At 49.6% G+C, this 19,723-nt stretch overlaps 1 protein-coding gene across 4 annotated transcripts in view; it reads right to left on the bottom strand.

Annotated features, from left to right (window-relative positions):
* The window catches only part of ATRN (attractin), a 296,628-nt gene that overhangs the window by 181,335 nt on the left and 95,570 nt on the right, over window positions 1-19,723 (bottom strand). For all 4 annotated transcript variants that reach the window (XM_078861672.1, XM_078861673.1, XM_078861675.1 and 1 more), the window contains exons 4-13: window positions 13,669-13,797; window positions 12,536-12,732; window positions 11,932-12,100; window positions 11,091-11,181; window positions 9,874-10,129; window positions 8,705-8,888; window positions 7,131-7,285; window positions 4,471-4,555; window positions 3,419-3,627; window positions 198-316 (exon numbers count right to left, since the gene is read on the bottom strand). In XM_078861672.1, the coding sequence (XP_078717798.1) occupies window positions 198-316; window positions 3,419-3,627; window positions 4,471-4,555; window positions 7,131-7,285; window positions 8,705-8,888; window positions 9,874-10,129; window positions 11,091-11,181; window positions 11,932-12,100; window positions 12,536-12,732; window positions 13,669-13,797 (1,594 nt within the window). The remainder of the gene's footprint in view (window positions 1-197; window positions 317-3,418; window positions 3,628-4,470; window positions 4,556-7,130; window positions 7,286-8,704; window positions 8,889-9,873; window positions 10,130-11,090; window positions 11,182-11,931; window positions 12,101-12,535; window positions 12,733-13,668; window positions 13,798-19,723) is intronic.

The raw sequence follows: 19,723 nt of genomic DNA, 5'->3' as shown, positions 1-19,723 counted from the left end.
TACGTACGGTGCGAAAGAAGTTCAATATACGTATATACAAACACAGAGACACACACACATCCACAATAAGAGGAGTACACAAATTTGCACACGAGTGCTTGTGACATCAAACGTACCCTTGCCCGCGTTGGGGTGTTTCAAAGCGACACAATCAACGCCAGCGCATGAGCGTGGCAAGCGCGAGCAGGCGATCGTACCTCCACTGTGCAGTTGGACTCTAAGGGCGTGCAGGCACCACTGCACCACTGGCAGCTGGCCAAGTTGGAGGTGCAGCTTCCGCAGTCCTTGAACATGCTGCACACCTTTTCAGTGGCGGCTGCACAAGACACACGGCCACAGCGGAGCACAGCAACGTATCAGCAATGTGTCAGCAACATCAGCCGTGAGAAACTAACGGGAGCAAACCAGGAGTCCTGTGGCTAACCTCAATAATGACAGTATTTAAAGTACAGGCCTTTAGCAATCCACTCCTGGATCGAGGCATCTCCACACCGTGTTGGTTGTGAGGAGTGGGTTGTCTGACCATACTTCACCACACTGCTCAGTGCAGACTGGTGTTAGCCATGGCCGGAAATCAACATCAGGTCACCAGGATGAAAGCAGAGAAAGCTATGTTGCGCCTGTGTTCCCCCGTCAAATAATGTTACGTGGTTTATTGTAACTCCAGAATTACTTGCAGTGTTAATACATTTGCTTCTCACAGTAAATTGAACATTACCTTGAATTAGAACCCATAAAAGTTTGGGAAATACCCCAACGTGTGCAGGAAACACATTTTCAAGGTTGCTTCAGTATCTATGCATAAAAAGATCGTAAATAAATAAGCTAATAAATAGGTTTCCAAATGCAACATTTAGTTGCATAAATATATTCACAAGCAATGCTCTTAATTATTAACATTTGTTAATTAACGATTGGCGCTTACTCGTACATTGTTTTGCATTAATTAAACAGACTCCCACAATGGCAAATTGATTTCTACCAATTTTCTCCAGATATGTTTGTGGCCCCGAGCAGAAAAATCCTACGGCCTTCCCAACCGAACCGTGCGGGGGGCCATCACCGCACAGCGACTCCCTGGGGCCAGGGTTTATTCCATCATTTACAGCGCACGCTGCACCACCGTTCAGCGTGGAACCACAGCAACACCAAGTCGCACGCTGCCACTGCAATGGTTCAAATCAAGGTGAGAGACCGCCAACACTGTTTGGAAAAGCACGCGCAAGTGTCATTGAGTGATAAGCTCATATCGGGTGATGGAAGCGGATAAGCGGGGGGGGGGGTTCTGTAATGCCGCTTGCAATACGAAGCGCAGCAGTCAGCAGTGATTGAAATATTAACATTTTAAGATGACCCTTGAAGCGACGTTATTGAGTGTCGCAATAGGCCAGAGCGCAGTGGAGCTTATCCAATTCCGAACGGGGTCACTGATATTAAGCTGCAATGACAAGTGCACTACCCAGTGTTTTGGCTAAGCCAAAATGTCAAACAGTTCTTGGGACATTTATTGCAGGCAAGCTTTGCATGTAATGCCATTATTGCCAAGATTCATATAATAATAATAAGCTATACATCCCAATTTATAAATAGACATTATTTAAAAATGCACACAAGTGGGTGCGCGTACACGAGGCATGAAACAAATGTTTCAATGGATGAATTTATCAACAGATATTTTTGAGAAACAGGATTCAATTGCAAGTCTAACTGTGACCCGAATTTGTCACTCTGTGTGCTCTTTATAGCACCTCATGGGTGCCCCGTGCTCTTTTGGTTACCACTGCCGCGCGTTAAATCTCTCAGTGGTGGTAATCGACCCTTCACAATGTCACCTTGTCTAGTCCACGTATTGCATGAGATTGGGCATCATGATTGTATATACGTGCGTGCAACTTTTTAAAATCCAATTCTCATTTACAATGAGGAATTTTTTTTTCATCTTTAGGCTATTAAATATCTAATGGCTTAATTAGGAAACAAAGATGATGAATTCCCAAAGTAAAATTTTCATTACCACTTGAAAATAAATAACAATATATAACAAAGACTGCCAAATTGCCATGGCATGCACTTTAGCATTCCCTACAATTCGGCGGTCTCAAATGGAAGTCATTTGTAGAAGACCTTTCCATTGCGCTTTCAAACAAACTCCATAACAAATGGAGGCCTTCGCATTTAATTTTAATGTTTAGCAGAATTGTATTTAATTGACCACGCCAACTGTGCAGAATGGAGGCGAAGTTAATGGATGAGTCAGTGTGCGGCATTCACTCACTTAAAATATTTTGGACACAAAGGAGGATTGGAACATTTTAGAAAATCTACAAGGAGCAATTATTTTTGTTCGACTCGGAAAAGCAATTTAAATTATGCCCGATCAAAACACTAAACCACAATGCCATGAGGCCGTTCATGAATTATCGCAGATGTTCAAGGATAATAATTTTAGGCCGAGTTGACTTAGGGGAGGACCGGGCCAGATTCTGCAACAACTGGCAGTTAAAACGCATGGCAAGAGATCGAACCCAAGTTGCCCAGGTCGTAGTGCATCCGTTGTGGTGCTAACCACTCCACCACTACTCCAGCAACAAATCAATGACAAAGCACCCTCATGTAGCAAACGTAAACGGAGGGAACTAGCTGTCAGCGAGCACCGATTATTTCCCGTAAATGCCGTAATGCAATATATAACCGTAAAGATTAATGACAATTCACGGCCATTCGTCACGAAGGTCCCCCCCCCCCCCTTACCCCCCTTTGACTATATTTGACCGTGCTATTGGCTGGTGTGTGTGGACTGGGGGGGGGGGGTCAAGATTGGTCCAAATATCAATTCGCTAATGGTGATAGCCATGGACGGGTATAGAACTTGGCTTGCCGAGTTCTATACCCGTAGTGAGCCAACCGCTACACGACCGCCCGCTGCCTCACCACCACCACGCCACCAACAACAACAGCCGCAATTTTCCACTTAGTGGCGTTGATGTCACCACGACGCTCGTGCCAGGCCAGGTGGACTCCTGCTCCACCAACAAAGAAAAAGGTCCCCCGTATAGCCTATGAAGGCCAGCACGGCACACGAGGTGTTTGGTGGCCAGCACCACACCCGGCTGCCTTTGTCCCCAGTGGTGATGTTAACACACCGCACCAGGTACTCATTCGAGGCTGAGTCGTCCTAGGGGAGGCCCAGAACCAGTTCAATTAATCGTCATTGGTGTCGTCCTCGTGCGGGAATTGAACTCGGCGTCGCCGGGTTCGTAGCGCAGCACGCTAACTGCCGCGCCACCGCTCCCCCCTCAACGTATGCACGCACACGCTCGCACACACTCGCTCACACGTTCACACGCTCGCACACACTCGCACACACTCACACGCTCGCACGCTCACAGCTGCCGGCGGCAACGAGGGGAAGACGCACCTCGTTTCTGAGGACAGGTCACGTTGTGGGTGCCGATGCCGTACTCGGAGCCCACAGGCAGGCAGCGCGTGCTGTTCCACACGCAGCGCAGGCCGGGCCGCGCGCCCTCGCAGCGCTCGCGCTCCGAGAAGACCTCGCAACTGAGCGGCGTGTACACCAGCAGGTCCTGCAGCAGGAGGCTGTCGAAGCCGCCGAATATGTACATGGAGCTGCCGAGGGGAGACGGACGCGCGGGGGTCTCGGTTAAGTGCGAGTCTTTTTTTCTTGGAAGAGCAGCTGATCAAAAAAGAACTATCTACAATAGTGTGTTGAGGTTTGGCCAACGGTTCGACAGCATCGGACGTTATTTGAGGCATAGTGTCCGCACCTGCTGTGTAAGTGTAGACCGTGCGGTGGTTGGTTATGTGTGATGAACGGATTTTCACCTCGCCGTGTTCACAACAGGACGAGATACCATTTTCTGAAAGCATTGTCCTAACGTAAAAAGTATTTAGAGATTTTATTAAATGCAGTGCGATACGATTTGGATGTATCGCACAGTTTAGGTATAAGACGTAGGATACTCTATCTATAACATACAATTCAAACATTTCTCTTATGTCGGTGGCGTTTGATAAAAAAACAGATTACAAAACCTCATACAGTATTTATCCACAGCCATATATACATGCACCTATCTATTACGGTATGTTCAGAAACTTTAAAACTAAATAAAGTGGCAGAAAATTGGAGGGATATCCAACGCTAAAAGAGCAGCTTTCATTTTTAAAAAACGTCAACGTAAATATATATTCCACTCTCTCGTTATTTGCCAGTGACGGCGGTCATTGCACCGATAGAGAAGAGACGCTGAAAGCAAAAAACTCAAAACGCCCTCGCAACCACTCAAACGCCGTACAGCTCTCAAGGTGTATCTAAAAGTAATGCTCACGTGCGTCCGTGGACCAAGGGGCAGCACTGAACCGGTGTTATCCGCTGCACGTTAACATCGATGCGTCGTCTCGCTATCAGTGTGCAAGACGGGTTGGAAGGCCGCAATCCTATCGGCTTACCCGTTGTGAGCCACAGCGGTGTGGCCAAAGCGGTCCGTATCCGTGTGCAGGTCCGGCTTGGGGAGCACCGACCACTCGTCACAAGCTGATTGGGAGACGGGGGAGGGGGAACCAACACACAATTATTTTTTTAAAGATGTGATGGTCAATGGCGCATTGATTGTTTACACTCGTGATGCACGCATAGAATCCTACGTGCGAGAATTGATCATTTTCCAATTCATGCCAAATTGTATTTTGCTAATTGTACGCTTGTTTGGTACACCTGTGCATTCACTTCTAGATTTGAAGCTTTCGTGACTGCAAGGATTCATATTATTAGGTTTTTTCGGTAAAGTCACGTAGGTAAAAAATTAAAATTAATTTATTTTACTTTCATTAATTTTTATTTAAATTTTTTACCTACGTGACTTTACCGAAAAAACCTAAGAATACTGTGCATTCACGCTGAAAGTTAAGACAAACCTGAACAATTAAAAAAAGGGAAATAATAAAAACGAGACAGTTAAACTTGGACAAGTAAGAATCGATTCTTGAATCGAACCACGAGCTCGAATGGTGACAATTTATCGAATCGCCGGGGTGCTGAACGCACGCACGCAAGTTAATGGCCTTGCCAAGGCCACTAAGGCCACAGAGCCTGTGCTCCCCAAAAAGAGGATGCGACGACACCTCTTGGTAAATGAGAAGTGGAGTCACCCTGCATGAAATTGCTTGGCACACGAGGCCTCCCGTGCAACATTCAAGTGACCGAATAAGAAGCACACGTCGAGAGAATTCACAAAAACGCCGTCCGCATTGTGCAACGGAATGGCAAAAAGTAAACAGATCACGGGGTTTTTTTTTTGTCGTTTACCGTTATCGTTGGTGAACGAATTAACTGCCATAAACACTTTCGTGCACTCTAAATGTACACGTCCAGCACTGCCAGTAGTCATCAGGTGAAGTGGCACAGCACACACTGCGCCGTGTTTATGTTTTGTTGAAAACGATTATGAAAAGTGCACCAAAGTGGACACTGCGGGGTTCTTTTTGTAGGACATACGAACTTAAACGTTATTAGAGAAGACAGGCACCGGGCCATTTATTCCAAGATGGCTAAAATGAGGATGATTCTGAAATGTTTCAGAGGGCTAAACATTTTTTTTTAGTACGCTAGAGACTATAATGTGTAATGTCACTCGCCATGCATCAATCGCAAAGAATGCAAGTGCCTCCGATAAATACCCATCATGAATGATTAACCATACAACAGTCACCATCACTCAACATCACTGCAGCCGTAAGAATGCGCGGCGGCTTGTGATTGGACGGCTCAGTTTCAGAAGTGAATGCAAATCTACCTGAAGCATTGTCTGAATGCTGATGCCAAAACCAATCTTTAAAAATACCATTATGTCACGATACCGGCAAGTGTACACTTTAGAAATGCCCACAATGCATGTAAACTTAATAAATGAGCAAGTCATGCTTGACACTAAGGCCTTTTAAAATGTGATCACACAATTAAAAGGCCACAGCCTAAAATTACTTTATAATTACGTCTTAGCTCATTACTTCTTAAAGCTCTAAACACCAATTTAAATTATACTGCATTGATGAACTCCAACAACCTATGAAATTACGGTGTTATACACACTTCTTTAATTTTTTATAAAAGTGTATAATTCATGAATACTTGATTTTCTAGTGCAGTTTATGTGGATTCTATGGTGAAGTAAGGATTCCTCTGCATGCATTCTTATAGGTCTTTGTGAAATATTACCATGGTTATTGATAACCATAATCACATCTGCTAAACGGGGACACATATGACAGCTCTCTAGGGATAGCGCAAGTTTTAGAAACCAGCGAGGGTGATTTCGAGGCCCATTAAGCTGCACTAAGGAGCTCTTTCGAACAAATACAATAGCGTGTAAATGCAACACTATTGAGACTTGCAAAGTGTCTGCACACTGTGGGATTTTTTTCTTGTTTAGACTCTAGACAGAAGAGGTTAGGTCAATCATAGCAAGAGGGGAAAAACATGGCTTGAGCCTGGACTTGAACAGGGGGCAGGGAGTTTGCAGCATGACGAGCCGGGGAAATTAAGTTCCGGACTATGGGGACAGTGCCGGAGAATGAATGACCCTCCCAATGAGTGAAGGCTGCCTCGTGGCTTTCGATAGAAAGCCTTCTTTGGTTGTTGGAGCGGAGAGTGCGTGGAGTGAGACCAGCAGGAACGGTAGCGGATGAGATGGTAGCGGATGAGATGGTAGCGGATGGTAGTGGATGAGATGGAGCCAATCGACGAGGCTGGCAATGAAAAGTGGCCAGGATGGGTGGACAAGAGAGGAATACGTTTGGTGGGCATATGAATCGAGGATGAAAGCAAGAGTTTTTTTTGAGGCTGGAAACTATTAAAGCGATGTTGTTTATAGTGGAGTGTTAAAGCCCCGGAGTGCTCAAGTATCATTGGCTCTCACTCGCGCTCCAGTACAGCAGATTTTATTTTTGTCTCTTTCCTGGCCAATGCTTTGGGGGCTGCCAGCGAGTCTGAAACGAGCGACTAAACACAACATAAATAACAAACATCGGTCACGGACCCCACACCAACGCCTGCGGAATTTGCGGAAGGTGCGCACGCAGGTGGGGGGAGGCAGGGGGGGAGGGGCACCGACCGATGTCATAGGCCATGAAGTCGGCGGAGAAGCACTTGGCGCCAGTGCTAACGGACGTGTCGTTGTGCGTGTTGCCGCCGTACACCAGCATGGTGCCGCTGATGATCACCGCCGAGTGCAGGTAGCGGCAGAGGCCGCTGCTCGTGAGGATGGTCCTGCGTGCGGGGGGCGAGGAGGCATCGCGAGACTCAACACCGGCGCGCGGGAGGTGGCTAAAACGGCAACGAGCCCCTACGGACGCCATCGCGGGTCGTGCCGCTTTTGAGCGGTCATTTTGTAGCCAGGTCGCTTCTGAAAAAATAACTAATTGCTCAAGTGGGCTTTACCTGGTAAAATGTACTACTATATTTACCCAAGAATTTCAGTGTGTAACGCGCATTACGTCACTCCACGTAGACCAGCCCCCCTCATTGATAATCATTGTAAGGTGACGTCCTCGAAATGGACAAGACCCCTCCATTAATAATAGTTAGCGGCTGACGTCACTCCACATGGGGGGGCGAGGCGCCTCCTCCCCCCTCCTCAGCGTCAACTTACAACCCTCACTACAAAGGCAGAACCCTCACGTCACGCAATCTCCGTAACGCTGTTGAGACATGGAAGTAAAAAGGACGTCATGATGAACAAGGGATTATAACCTTTAAATTAAATAAGTCTGTGTCACCGCAGCCTCACAAACTGCACACGAATGGATGCAATGAATATCCCTATCTGCTTTTCGCTTGCAAGTTTCAGATTTACTACAATACACCCGTCCTTGGACGGGCAAAAGGCTAGTAAAAAATAGTTTCGTTTTAGTTTATTTATTTATTTTTACTAATTTGCTTACATGCCCTAGACTTTGCACTCCCTATCGTGTTTTTGCATTGTTTGTTGTTGTCACTTGATGACCTCGCGCCCCCACTGGACATCTGTGCAAAAGAGCTTCATAGCTCCTCGGATTTCTCCTCGACGAATAACAGATTCCGATTCTGGCGTCCGAAGTTCCACTCCGCGTGCTGGGGAGCTTCTGCAGGAACACTTCCCGGCACACGCGACGGTGTCTCCGCGATTTTGCGGCGCGTGCCAGGTCGGAGCTTCTTCGCAAAAAACGGCAGGCGCAGCAGAATGTCGGGGACATCGTGCCGAATAAGCTCCCAGCACGCGAGGAGAAACGACGGACATGCCGAACGGCACACGGCACAACCCGAAAAACACCACGGAGCCGTACAGTAGACCCACGAAAAACTTACACGGCAATGCCCTCTAAGTTTCGCTCCGCACGTGCGAAAAACAGAATTTTGAGGATCTGACTCGCTCCTTCGATGAAATGAATCTTGATTGAAAACTCTTTTCTTGAGAACTGCTTTTTATATTTAGTTGTTGCGATGATGGCGCATGACGGCCTGCGAAAACGACTGGACGTCTGTGAAAAAAAGAGCTTTGTAGCCAATCGGATTCTTCCAGTCTAAACAAAGATTCCGATTCCGAAAAATATCCTCATCTACACACAGCGCAACCGGTGAGAACGCTACGCAGTGGGCGAGGCTCGTTTTTCCTCGGCCGCGCCATGCGGCGGCGCCACGCGGACTCACCATGTGCGCGTGTTGACGTCGAAGCGGTACAGGTCGTCCGTCAGGCTGTTGCGGTTCATGCTGAAGGCCTTGAAGCCGCCGTGCACGAACACGGCCCGGCCGAGGGAGTCGTACACGCTGCTCTGGCCGTAGCCTCCCAGCACCAGCGCCCCGTTGGTGTCGGGTATGCGCCACGAGTTCGTTTCTGTCGGGTCACACGGGGGAGGAGGGGAGGGGGGTTGCACTTTTATTGCACGTTGCGCGCAAGCGGGCCACCGACCCGCGTGGACGCCTGAAGAACGCACGTGAAAATTTACGCGTGTGTGTGTGTGTGTATATCCAAGCGGTAGTGCAGTGGTTAGCTCTCTGCTCTATGAACCCGGCGACGCGAGTTCGATTCCCACTCACGACCAACACCAGTGACAATTATCTGAAACTGGTCCTGAGCCTCCTCCCCTAGGTCGACTCGGCCTCAAATGAGTACCTGGATCGGTGTGTAAACATCGCAACGAGGGAGACAAAGGTGGCCGGGCGTGGTGCTGGTCACCCACCCCTTTGTGTGCCGTGCCGGGCCTTCATAGGTGCTCGCTAACAGCACTTGCCGCAACAGTCTGTTAAGACTACACGGGGGATCTTTGTATGTCCAAAGCCCTTTGTCGATGTACTGCTGAATGAAGCCTCCCCACACACCGTGTAAGCTCTGGGGGCTGTTTGACCATTACTAATTTAATTAGTTTTTACATACTTGCACACATGTACTTATACACAATCATTAATTTACAATGTGTGTGTGTATAGGAGGGGTGGCGAAAGTTCTTGACACTATGATCCACGTGCGAAAATCTTCATACGACCGAGAACCACAATATGCACAGCGGGATAGTCACGTGTAGGTGGTCACGCGTGTGGATGGTCACGTGTGGGTGGTCAGGTGTGGGTGGTCAGGTGTGTGGGTGGTCAGGCGTGTGGGTGGTCAGGTGTGGGTGGTCAGGTGTGGGTGGTCAGGCGTGTGGGTGGTCAGGTGTGGGTGGTCACGTATTCAGTTTCGCTTGCACTAGTTGGCCGCAGAGGTTTGAATTAAGAAATCTGTGGGAGTGGCCCGGGAGTACTCATTGCCTCTGGCCCTGCCCCCCCCAGCCCCCCCCACATTTGACGTACACCACCAACAACAAACGAACGGGCAAGCTTACTGATGTTGTACTCCTGGACCTTGCTCAGGTACCCGTAGGTGGGATTGTGCCCAAAGAACACGAACATGACGACCTCGCCGGTGTCCAGCGTGGCCACGTGCGCCGAGTGGCCCACGGCGGCGAACTGGCCGCGCGGAGTGCCGGGCGAGGGCACCTGGTGGGACCACGTCTGGTTCGGCACGTGGAACACCCACAACTCGTCCGTCACGCTGCCGCCCGGCGTTTCGATCTTGCCGCCGTACATGTACAAGTTGTCCTGCGGGGAAAGGGGGGCATCGGCGACAAGGAACGGCGGTCAGGGGGCGGGTTGCAGGCCCGACGCTTGGCACGGCCAGCCCGGCCGTGCACAGACAGTTCCTGGGAAACATGCTTTCAATTTTTGTTTTGTTTACCAGCCCAAACGAAAGTGCACTCAGACTTGTTAGCGAACCACATTTTGCACGCATTATTAAATCGGCCATTATTATCATTAATGGGAAAATTCAAAAACTGCTTTCCAGTTGAACATTCGAGCCATTATTAAACACTGCAGATGTTTTCTTTATTTAGCCCGATTTGTTTCTGTACTCTCTGAAGATGCAAATAGATATGTTTTTGTTGTGGATAGAAAACAAATCTTACTTAGTGGTTTCATATGAAACAAAACTAATTTCAAAGCTTTGACTCTGTGGCTGATTAAATGCACACATCTGTGATAAATCCTTTGGAGCGGGAAGCAAGCAATTTAATCTATAGACCATTGTAACCTCCGTTATCTACTCTGGCATGGGATTCAAGTACTTCATTAAAGAAGCCTTATTGGAATAGAACTGTTAAAATATGCAGCTTCAGACCAGATCCAGTAAAAGAGACACCTTGAATATTTAACAAAATTGAATTGCACTCAGAAGTCATCCCAAATGCCAATCGGGTAAGGGGTTCCAGGACAGAATTAATGATTAATGGACTTGTAAGAGAGACTCGGAGGTAGAGCTCTGAGCACTGAGAAGGAACTTCTAAATCCAATCACGTCTACCCGCTCCGGAGCTCGCCTTAAAGTTGAGCAGCCTGCACAATAGCCAGCGAATGGCTCCTTTCATTCTGCACCGGCTCCTTTCATTCTGCACCGCTTGCCACCAACGCAACTCACCGAATCTGGCCGGGCCACTTTTTTGCTTGCTTCCAACGCATTCGCCAACCGCTACAACGCACTTCGAAATGCACTGGACGACACTTACCCCGTGCAGAGAGAGGGAATGGCCGTAGCGCGGATAAAATGGGATCTCGATGCGCTTCAGTGCTGGCCACGTGTTCGTCTTCAAATCATAACTGCACGGAAAACACATTACGCATTGTTAATTCGAGGGCCACCCCTCGCACCACAAGACAAAGACACAGATCCCCTGTATAGCCGCAACAGACTGTTGGGTCCACTGCTGCTAGCGAGCCCTTATGAAGGCCGGCACAGCACACAATGGGGTGGGTGGCCAGCACCACGATGTTTACACACCGCACCAGGTACTCATTTGAGGCCGAGTCGACCTAGTAGAGGCCCAGAACCAGTTCAGATAATCGTCACTGGTGTTGGCCGTGAGCAGGAATCGAACTTGGGTCGCCGGGTTCATCGCGTACCATGCTGACCGCCGCTCCCATAACCCCCCCTCGCACCACGTCATCATCGAATGTACCTGCCAATTGCGAGAAGTTAGCGAACAGCACTCGTGACCTGCGCAAGTATTACCGTGTTCCACTGACTTAATAAGCTCCTCGGGTCTCTACCTCAAGAGGATCAACAGTGAGAAGGCACAATACACGGCCACTGCCACTCTATAACGTAAAGCCTGTGAGCCACCAGTCATTACCAGGCAGCTGTGGCTTTGTAGAGAAGGAAGCTCTCGCTCCATCTGTAACAATCACACTCTGGCACTGCCCCGAGTGTTCAGCGACCTCTGCCTAACCCTCTCTTAAAAGCCTGCCGGTGAAATAGAAGTAGTGCGTTCAGCGGAGGGGGAGAAAGAAAGAAAAATAAGTAAATGGAAATTCGGTTTCAAGAGCACTCGACCCAGTGGGATGGCTCACCTGAGCACCATGGGGAAGCCCGAGTAGTTGAACGCGTAGCCACCCACGATCCACATGCTGCCATTGTGCACAACGGCCTTGTGCGATGCTCGCGCGATACCCGAATACTCGTCGTCCAAGAGCATCCAGTACGACTCGTTGGCGGGCACCGTCACCGAGCAGTCGGGTCCTGCGCAAAGTTGACGCGGGGGGCACAACGTGTACGTTCATGCACAAAGACGTCCCCCGTGCAGCCTTAACAGACTGCCGGGGCAAGTGCTGTTGGCGAGTAGCACCGATGAAGGCCGGCACCAGCACACGAGGGGGGCGGTGTGACAAACCCAAAACTGACCAATAAATTGTTGAATTGCTCTAGCCCATCAGAAACTATGTTCGAATTTCCTTACCTTGGTAACTCACTGTCAGGGATACTACATAGACAGACGCAAGATAACACTTACATAGAAATATCTCCAAAACACTACAAAAAGAGGTGAGGTAGGCATGGGTGGCGAGGGTGGCGAGGGAAGCGAGGGTGGCGAGGGTGATGAGGGTGGTGAGGGTGGCGAGGGAAGCGAGGGTTGGCGAGGGCGGCGAGGGAGACAAGGAAGGCAAGGAGCTGTACCCTGCCAGCTGCTGTTGCACATGCAGCACTTCTTGCCCGGCAGGTCGCAGAATCCGCGCACGGGGCTGCCGCAGTTGTCGCCGCAGTAGGGGACGTCGCACGCTCCGCCCTTCCAGAACTCGTCGCACACGCAGTGCGCGCCGCCCGAGCTGTTGCAGCGCCCGTGCCCCGAGCAGTTGTTTGGGCACGAGTTAAAGCTGTGCAGCAAGCGGAGAGACGTCAGAGGCACCGATTAAGTACCACTCCACGGGCGTCAAAGAGTTTAAGGCCATATTCTTAATCGTGGCCTGGCTCAGGCTTGGCTCTGGCTGGCTCAAAGCCACACTAATCTCGGCTCCGAGCACGGCCCCAGCCGTACGCTCAGAATTTCCCGCGAGCCGAGCCACTCGTGCGTTTTTGAAAAACAACCGAAGAGGCTCAAGCCAGAGCTGAGCCACGTGAGAGGCCAAGCCAGACGCCAAGCCAGAGGTGAGCCGCGATGAGGTACACAGCTGATAAACGTCTCCCCGACGCAGCCCTGATTAAAATTCATCTTTCAACTTCGCTCGGGTTGTTACTGCGTGTGTGGCTGCAAACGCCGGTTGTTGTTTAAGTTGCCCTCCTTCCACCCAGTTTCCATAGACCGTGAAGGCAAACAATGAATTACGAGCGGCAATGTAACTCGAGTGGACACAGGGTGGGATGCTCATTATTGGTGGTGACGAGCAGATGGATTTGAATATTCCGCATTGTTATACGGCAGTCTATCCGTAGGGATGCCTGCAAATGTACAGCCCGATGAGGGCATCACCATGCCTTGCAGATCGTAGGGGATATACCATCATACTTCACCACACTGGTCAGTGCGGGTTGGTGAATAACAATAGGTATTGCTGTACTGCCCTCTACTGCCCACAGTGCCACTGCCCTCTACTGCCCACAATGCCAACTACACTTGTATTTTTGTGCATAATTGCCACGAAATCCAAGCACTTTGCGGGACTGGTGACGAGGTACTCGGCACAGCCAAATACAACTGTGGGGAGAATGGCCACGATGACCAGCGTCGTAGAAATCTCCTGCGTGGACGCACACCCCCCCCCCCCCCCAACCACGTACAACCTCCAGCAGCGCCTACGCTGCTGCCGCGTTACCTGTACGAGATGTTGAATCCCGTGAGGTTGTAGGCCGCGTCGCTGAAGAAATGAAGAAAGGCGCTTCCGGAGCGCGCCACCACCTCGGGGATGCTCTCGTTGACCCGGTTCTCCGGCACGATGAGTCCACTGTGGGCACGCAAATAAAGAGGACGGACACGTCAGCGGCAGTCGTCGGGTGTCGCCGTACGAACGGCTGATCGCTTCTGCGAGGAGCCCGTGAGAAAGGCTGGCTCAATTCCTCCTCCTCCTCCTCCTCCCCCGAGTCATTCATATAACTTACGAACAATCGACGAACGAACTTTAAGAGATACGAACAAAACCTGTCCCGTATGTCCAGTTTCCTGTTCCGGACCGACAGTCGTAAGCTCAACCGAAGCGCAATAGATGGCGGTGGTGGCATCTACATCTAAAGGAGATGATACTACTTTATAAAGCCATTCCCCGTGTTTAGTGTACATGCCGTGCAGCATGTTTGGAATCGACAGGAGTAAAGTTGAACAAATCGACTTACGAACAGACCTCTGGAACCTAACTCGTTTGTAAGTAAAGGAGTCCCTGTAATAATATGGAGTATTTTCAAAACCTTTCATACTCGGCGACATACGTAGGTAAAGACACATGGGTAGCAGCTTAAAAGAATCCTTCAAAATATGTTCGAGATGTTGTGACCTACAGTTGCATTCATTCATCGATTCCGTTTCCTTGAAGATGCCCATGAATGAACTTATCCCTGTAAAGTGATTCACTGATACGAATTTAATCTTTGTTGGAAGTGATGTTAAATTATTCCCCCACAGTTTTTATAAACTGTCAAACTTAAGATAAGAGTACCAATGAGGCCCTTTAAAGTGTGATGCATCACCCACTGTGTTCACCTCAACATTAACGCCAACTTACCACCCATTACGTGAAGACAAAATGAAAACCATGGTGCAAGAAAGCAGTATTTTGACAGCATAGACTAAACATTTTTTTCATTCGAATAGGCCTTTAAATCAGACAGTGATCTCCAGGTCAAGGATATTATAATTCATCAAAAGAACCCGTTTTAAAGATTAGAGTCCAATATGAACGGTGTTTAAGTGAGACAGACAAACTCTCTGCGGCCAGCCAAGACGCGCGCCAGGTGCTTTAGCCGTAAAATATGAAAGGCTTGTTGGACATACGGACTCAAAACAACGTCACACAATCCTCCCTCCCGTGTCTACGATGGGCAGATGAGACGTCGCTCGCTGCTCTGCGCCACAGATTAGGGGTTGTTTTGACAGTTAGTCAAAACCACCTCCTCCTACAGATGCGGCGACACCAAGGCTCGCTCCAGCTCAATGTATTTTCTTTTTTACTTTATTTTAAACCAGCAACAGCACGACGTAATGAAAACGTCTCACCGAGTTCCGTGTCGATATTCTGGGAGGATGTAAAAAAATTTGAGAAGGGGGCTGGTGACTAAGCTAGGAATACCCAAAGTGCATTGTCACGACGAACTGGTGGAATGGAACAACCGCCAAACAACCACAACCCACGTTTCCCAAGCGATATTTTGATCGGGCGCCACAGTGGCGCGGAGATGTTATATCCCTCGCATGGTACGCAGGAGGTCGTGGATTCGATCCCCACCCCGATGCCTTTTGTATGTTTGGAGTTCGCGTGTTCTCTCTCCCAGTGGTGGTCGAATGGATTTTCAAAAGAAGAAAAATTATGGAACTCATTTCCACGTTGCACCCAAGAAAAACGTTTCTGCAATTACAAACTAATTTCTATTTAACACAGCCAAAAGTAGCAGATTGATTGTGTGGTCGTCAATGATGCTTATGATATGCATAAGAGCGGACTGGACACATGCTACGAATTAATGGTCTCAGCTTGTGCGCACATAAAAGGCTCGTGCAGTCACTCAATCTTTGCCGTCTCTCCTTACGCTCAATCACTGGAACAAACTTCCCCTCCACATTAAACAGTCACCTTCGCTCGCTCGTTTCCATTCCGCACCCAAAACTAACTAATCGTTCCCGAGCTCACCCCACGACCACGTAATCTTCCCCCTCATAACCGCCACCGTCACTTTTCCCTCCTCATATTCTCATATAGCTTTCATTCAGTCCCCTTTCACTCAATACATTCATCATCATTGACGGTCATCAACTTTCACCGAATTCACGCATCACAGATTTGCCCCCCCCCCCCCCCCCGTTGCTTCTTCTCATCTACTTAATTGGTCTCATCTCCACCATTATATTGCTACGCTGTACCGTTCGTAATCCCTCGTAAAGCGCCTTGGTCGAGGCGCTATATAAATTCCTTTAAGACAAGATGAGACCACCCTCCCGTGTCCACTTCAGATGCAGGCATCAGGGAAGCCAAGAGGGGGCCCCCTCTCAGAGAGGGCTTTCGCTCTGTGCCACATCCATCCAGCAGAGGGCAGCAACGCGCCGCAAACCCTGAAACAACTTCGCTCTTGCTCAGGGGACGGGGAGGGAGTGCAAGAGACTGCAGCGCCAACGTTGCATCTTGAAAATTAAAAAAAAACAACCCACAGCGGTCGCGGCAGCAGCAGCAGCAGCAACGCCACTCCGCTTGCACACACAAGGCGGCTTACACACGACTGCAGCCATCAGCGGGTGGTTAATTCGGCTGCGACGCAACGCACGTGCGTGAATGACAAAAAGGCCGTCCGCGGGGGTCTGCCCGCGCCGCAAGCGTGGAGCCGGCGGCACGGGGTGGGGGTGCCAGAGGGCTTTAGCGGTCCGCTAATGGGACACGGTGTTCCAGGGGACGCCGTGCAGCCACAGCGCAGGCGCTGCGATCGTCTTGGGTTTGTTTTTTCTTGTTATTTGCCTTCGGCGCGCGAGCTCTCGCGCCTCCGTTTGGCTGGCAGCAAGGACGCTGGGGGCAGCGGAGTCTCGTCGCTTCTTCTCCTCCCCCTCTCCTTTAACGCAACAGAGGCTGCAAAAGGCAGCTAGCTGTTACGGAATTAGGAGGGAAGCAGCGCCATCAGCGAGCAAACGCGGCACGACTGGCGGGCGTAATGGTGCGTTACTTTGCGTGCCGTTTGCATCAACACAATCGGCGGCGTTTGGTTTAGGCAGACGAATCTGACGTTTAATTATGAACACAGTTGGGTCAATTAGCACGCGGGTTTCCCGAACGAGAAGGCCCACTTCATTTGTGGCCAAGCAAGATTCAAAGAGAGCGTTTAAAAAAAAACACGTTTCAATCGTTTTTTTGTTTGGGTTCGCCAAACATCTGACATGTCCCTTGGAATTCGTTGGGAAGATTAAAAGGATGATAGCGACCGGCAGCCAACAAAAGTCAACCAAGTTCTAAATAAATGGACTATATATTATACAGTAATACCCAGAGGTGTGGACTCGAGTCATGTGACTTGGACTCGAGTCAGACTCGAGTCATGAATTTGATGACTTGCGACTCGACTTGGACTTGCATAACAATGACTTTGTCCCACCTATGAGATGTGGACTCGAGTCATGTGACTTGGACTCGAGTCAGACTCGAGTCATGAATTTGATGACTTGCGACTCGACTTGGACTTGCATAACAATGACTTTGTCCCACCTCTGGTAATACCCATGATGTACGTCTCACCCATTTACGTCATTTCACAAATAAGTCCATCACTTTAATAAAAATACCACTTCCCCATTTGCTTCCCATCCTCGTTTCCCGTCGCCTCCCAGCCTTCGCCCTCCACACCTCCCTACCCCCCACACCTACCTACCCTGCACACCTACCTACCCTGCACACCTACCTACCCTCCACACCTACCTACCCTGCACACCTACCTACCCTCCACACCTACCTACCCTGCACACCTACCTACCCTCCACACCTATCTACCCTCCACACCTATCTACCCTGCACACCTACCTACCCTCCACACCTACCTACCCTCCACACCTACCTACCCTGCACACCTACCTACCCTCCACACCTACCTACCCTGCACACCTACCTACCCTCCACACCTACCGACCCTGCACACCTACCTACCCTCCACACCTATCTACCCTGCACACCTACCTACCCCCCACACCTACCTACCCTCCACACCTACCTACCCTGCACACCTACCTACCCTCCACACCTATCTACCCTGCACACCTACCTACCCTGCACACCTACCTACCCTCCACACCTATCTACCCTGCACACCTACCTACCCTCCACACCTACCTACCCTGCACACCTACCTACCCTCCACACCTATCTACCCTCCACACCTACCTACCCTCCACACCTACCTACCCTCCACACCTACCTACCCTGCACACCTACCTACCCTCCACACCTACCGACCCTGCACACCTACCTACCCTCCACACCTATCTACCCTGCACACCTACCTACCCTCCACACCTATCTACCCTGCACACCTACCTACCCCCCACACCTACCTACCCTGCACACCTACCTACCCTGCACACCTACCTACCCTCCACACCTATCTACCCTGCACACCTACCTACCCTCCACACCTACCTACCCTGCACACCTACCTACCCTCCACACCTATCTACCCTGCACACCTACCTACCCTCCACACCTACCTACCCTGCACACCTACCTACCCTCCACACCTACCTACCCTGCAAAATCGCTTGTGATTTACATCGTTTCGATTTTCGTCGTCGCACCTTTCATTCGGGAAGGCATCCCCGACGTAAAAGCGGGGTAAGCACGACAGCGCTGGGGTAGAAACGCAGCGCAGCAGTGGCCGGTGCATTGCGCTACGAACCTGGTGACCACCCGGAGCCCCCACTCCACCCACCCACACAGACCAGTGCAACCAAAAATGACAAGACCCTTTTTGACTTATTTTTTCGAATTCGGTAAAAAAGAAATAAATGCACACTTCAAGAGCCGCAATTCCACGTGAATACGAGACGGCGGTGATCCCTAATAAATAACCGTCACATAGCGAGAATCCTTCAAAGAATCGCACGCGGCACCGGAGCTGCGGGTTGCCAAGCCCTGGACCGTCGCCCGGCCAAATATGGTCCAACGACTCCCTTGACCGCGACGTGGCAATTGGGAGGCCTTCTCCATCGCGGCAGAGGATTTACAAAAGGGGCTTTAAAGCATTTAGCGGCGTTAATGACGGTGTATACTACATGACACGTGGACCAGGGTGTTTATTGGCAATGCGGTAAGGAAGCACAAAACGCTGCCCAGCAATAAAAGGACAGGTCTGTGCATTTTAAAGTTTGGTCACTGCTTGGTGTACGAGGAGCGCTTTCAGGACGTGTGCCTGGCTCGTATTCAAGGCCTCAATCTTACGATTCAACAATCGGCACCGAGGTTTGGACAGCCCTAAACTGAAAAGGAATTTTCCTTGACCTTTAAAAAACTTAATTCTTAAAAGACCAGAACTATGATCCCGATAATATTATTCTGGGCAGACGCCACGACAAAAGCATTATATATAACTGAAATCTGAAATAAGACAAAGTTAACCACCAGATGGAGTACTCACGTGCACACAAAATCACAATGCAACATTTCAACGCGTCAACTTGGCGACAAGATAAAATGTTTCTGAAAAGTTACATAAGGAACTGTGAGAAGAGTGCATTCCCTGCCTCGCATCAATCACCTCTTGCATAAGCATGGCATCGAAAGTCGCCTTGAGGCAGCGCATAGTTCTACTATTCAACAGAATAGATGCAAAATGAACGGAGAATGGAATCAAGGACAGAGGAGGACGGCATACACACAAAGCCCTTTGCTTTTCGAATGCATCTTTCCATCGAGCTCGCATACATACACACACAAACGGGGGTTGTTTGGTACGCCAAGGTAAAACGCATCGAGTATTGGACATAAACAAAATCAGAATGGAATTATGGAATTAATGCGTTCATAAATTTATACCAGTAATCCACAGGGCCTCTGGCCGGAGCAGTGAGCTGCATACATGCACATATTTGCTTTGTATTGCACGATTATTTTTCAAATGACTGTCAGCCTTGGATTGAAGGCCAGGAGGTGAGGACCCATGAGGTCAAAGCTGAGGCCAAGGCACAGGAGGAGCCTT

Source organism: Lampetra fluviatilis, chromosome 12 (assembly GCF_964198595.1).
Source record: "Lampetra fluviatilis chromosome 12, kcLamFluv1.1, whole genome shotgun sequence".
In the NCBI taxonomy this organism is placed as follows: Eukaryota; Metazoa; Chordata; class Hyperoartia; order Petromyzontiformes; family Petromyzontidae; genus Lampetra; species Lampetra fluviatilis.
Note: the sequence above shows the minus strand (reverse complement) of the source record. Positions and strands in the feature narration are given on the sequence as shown.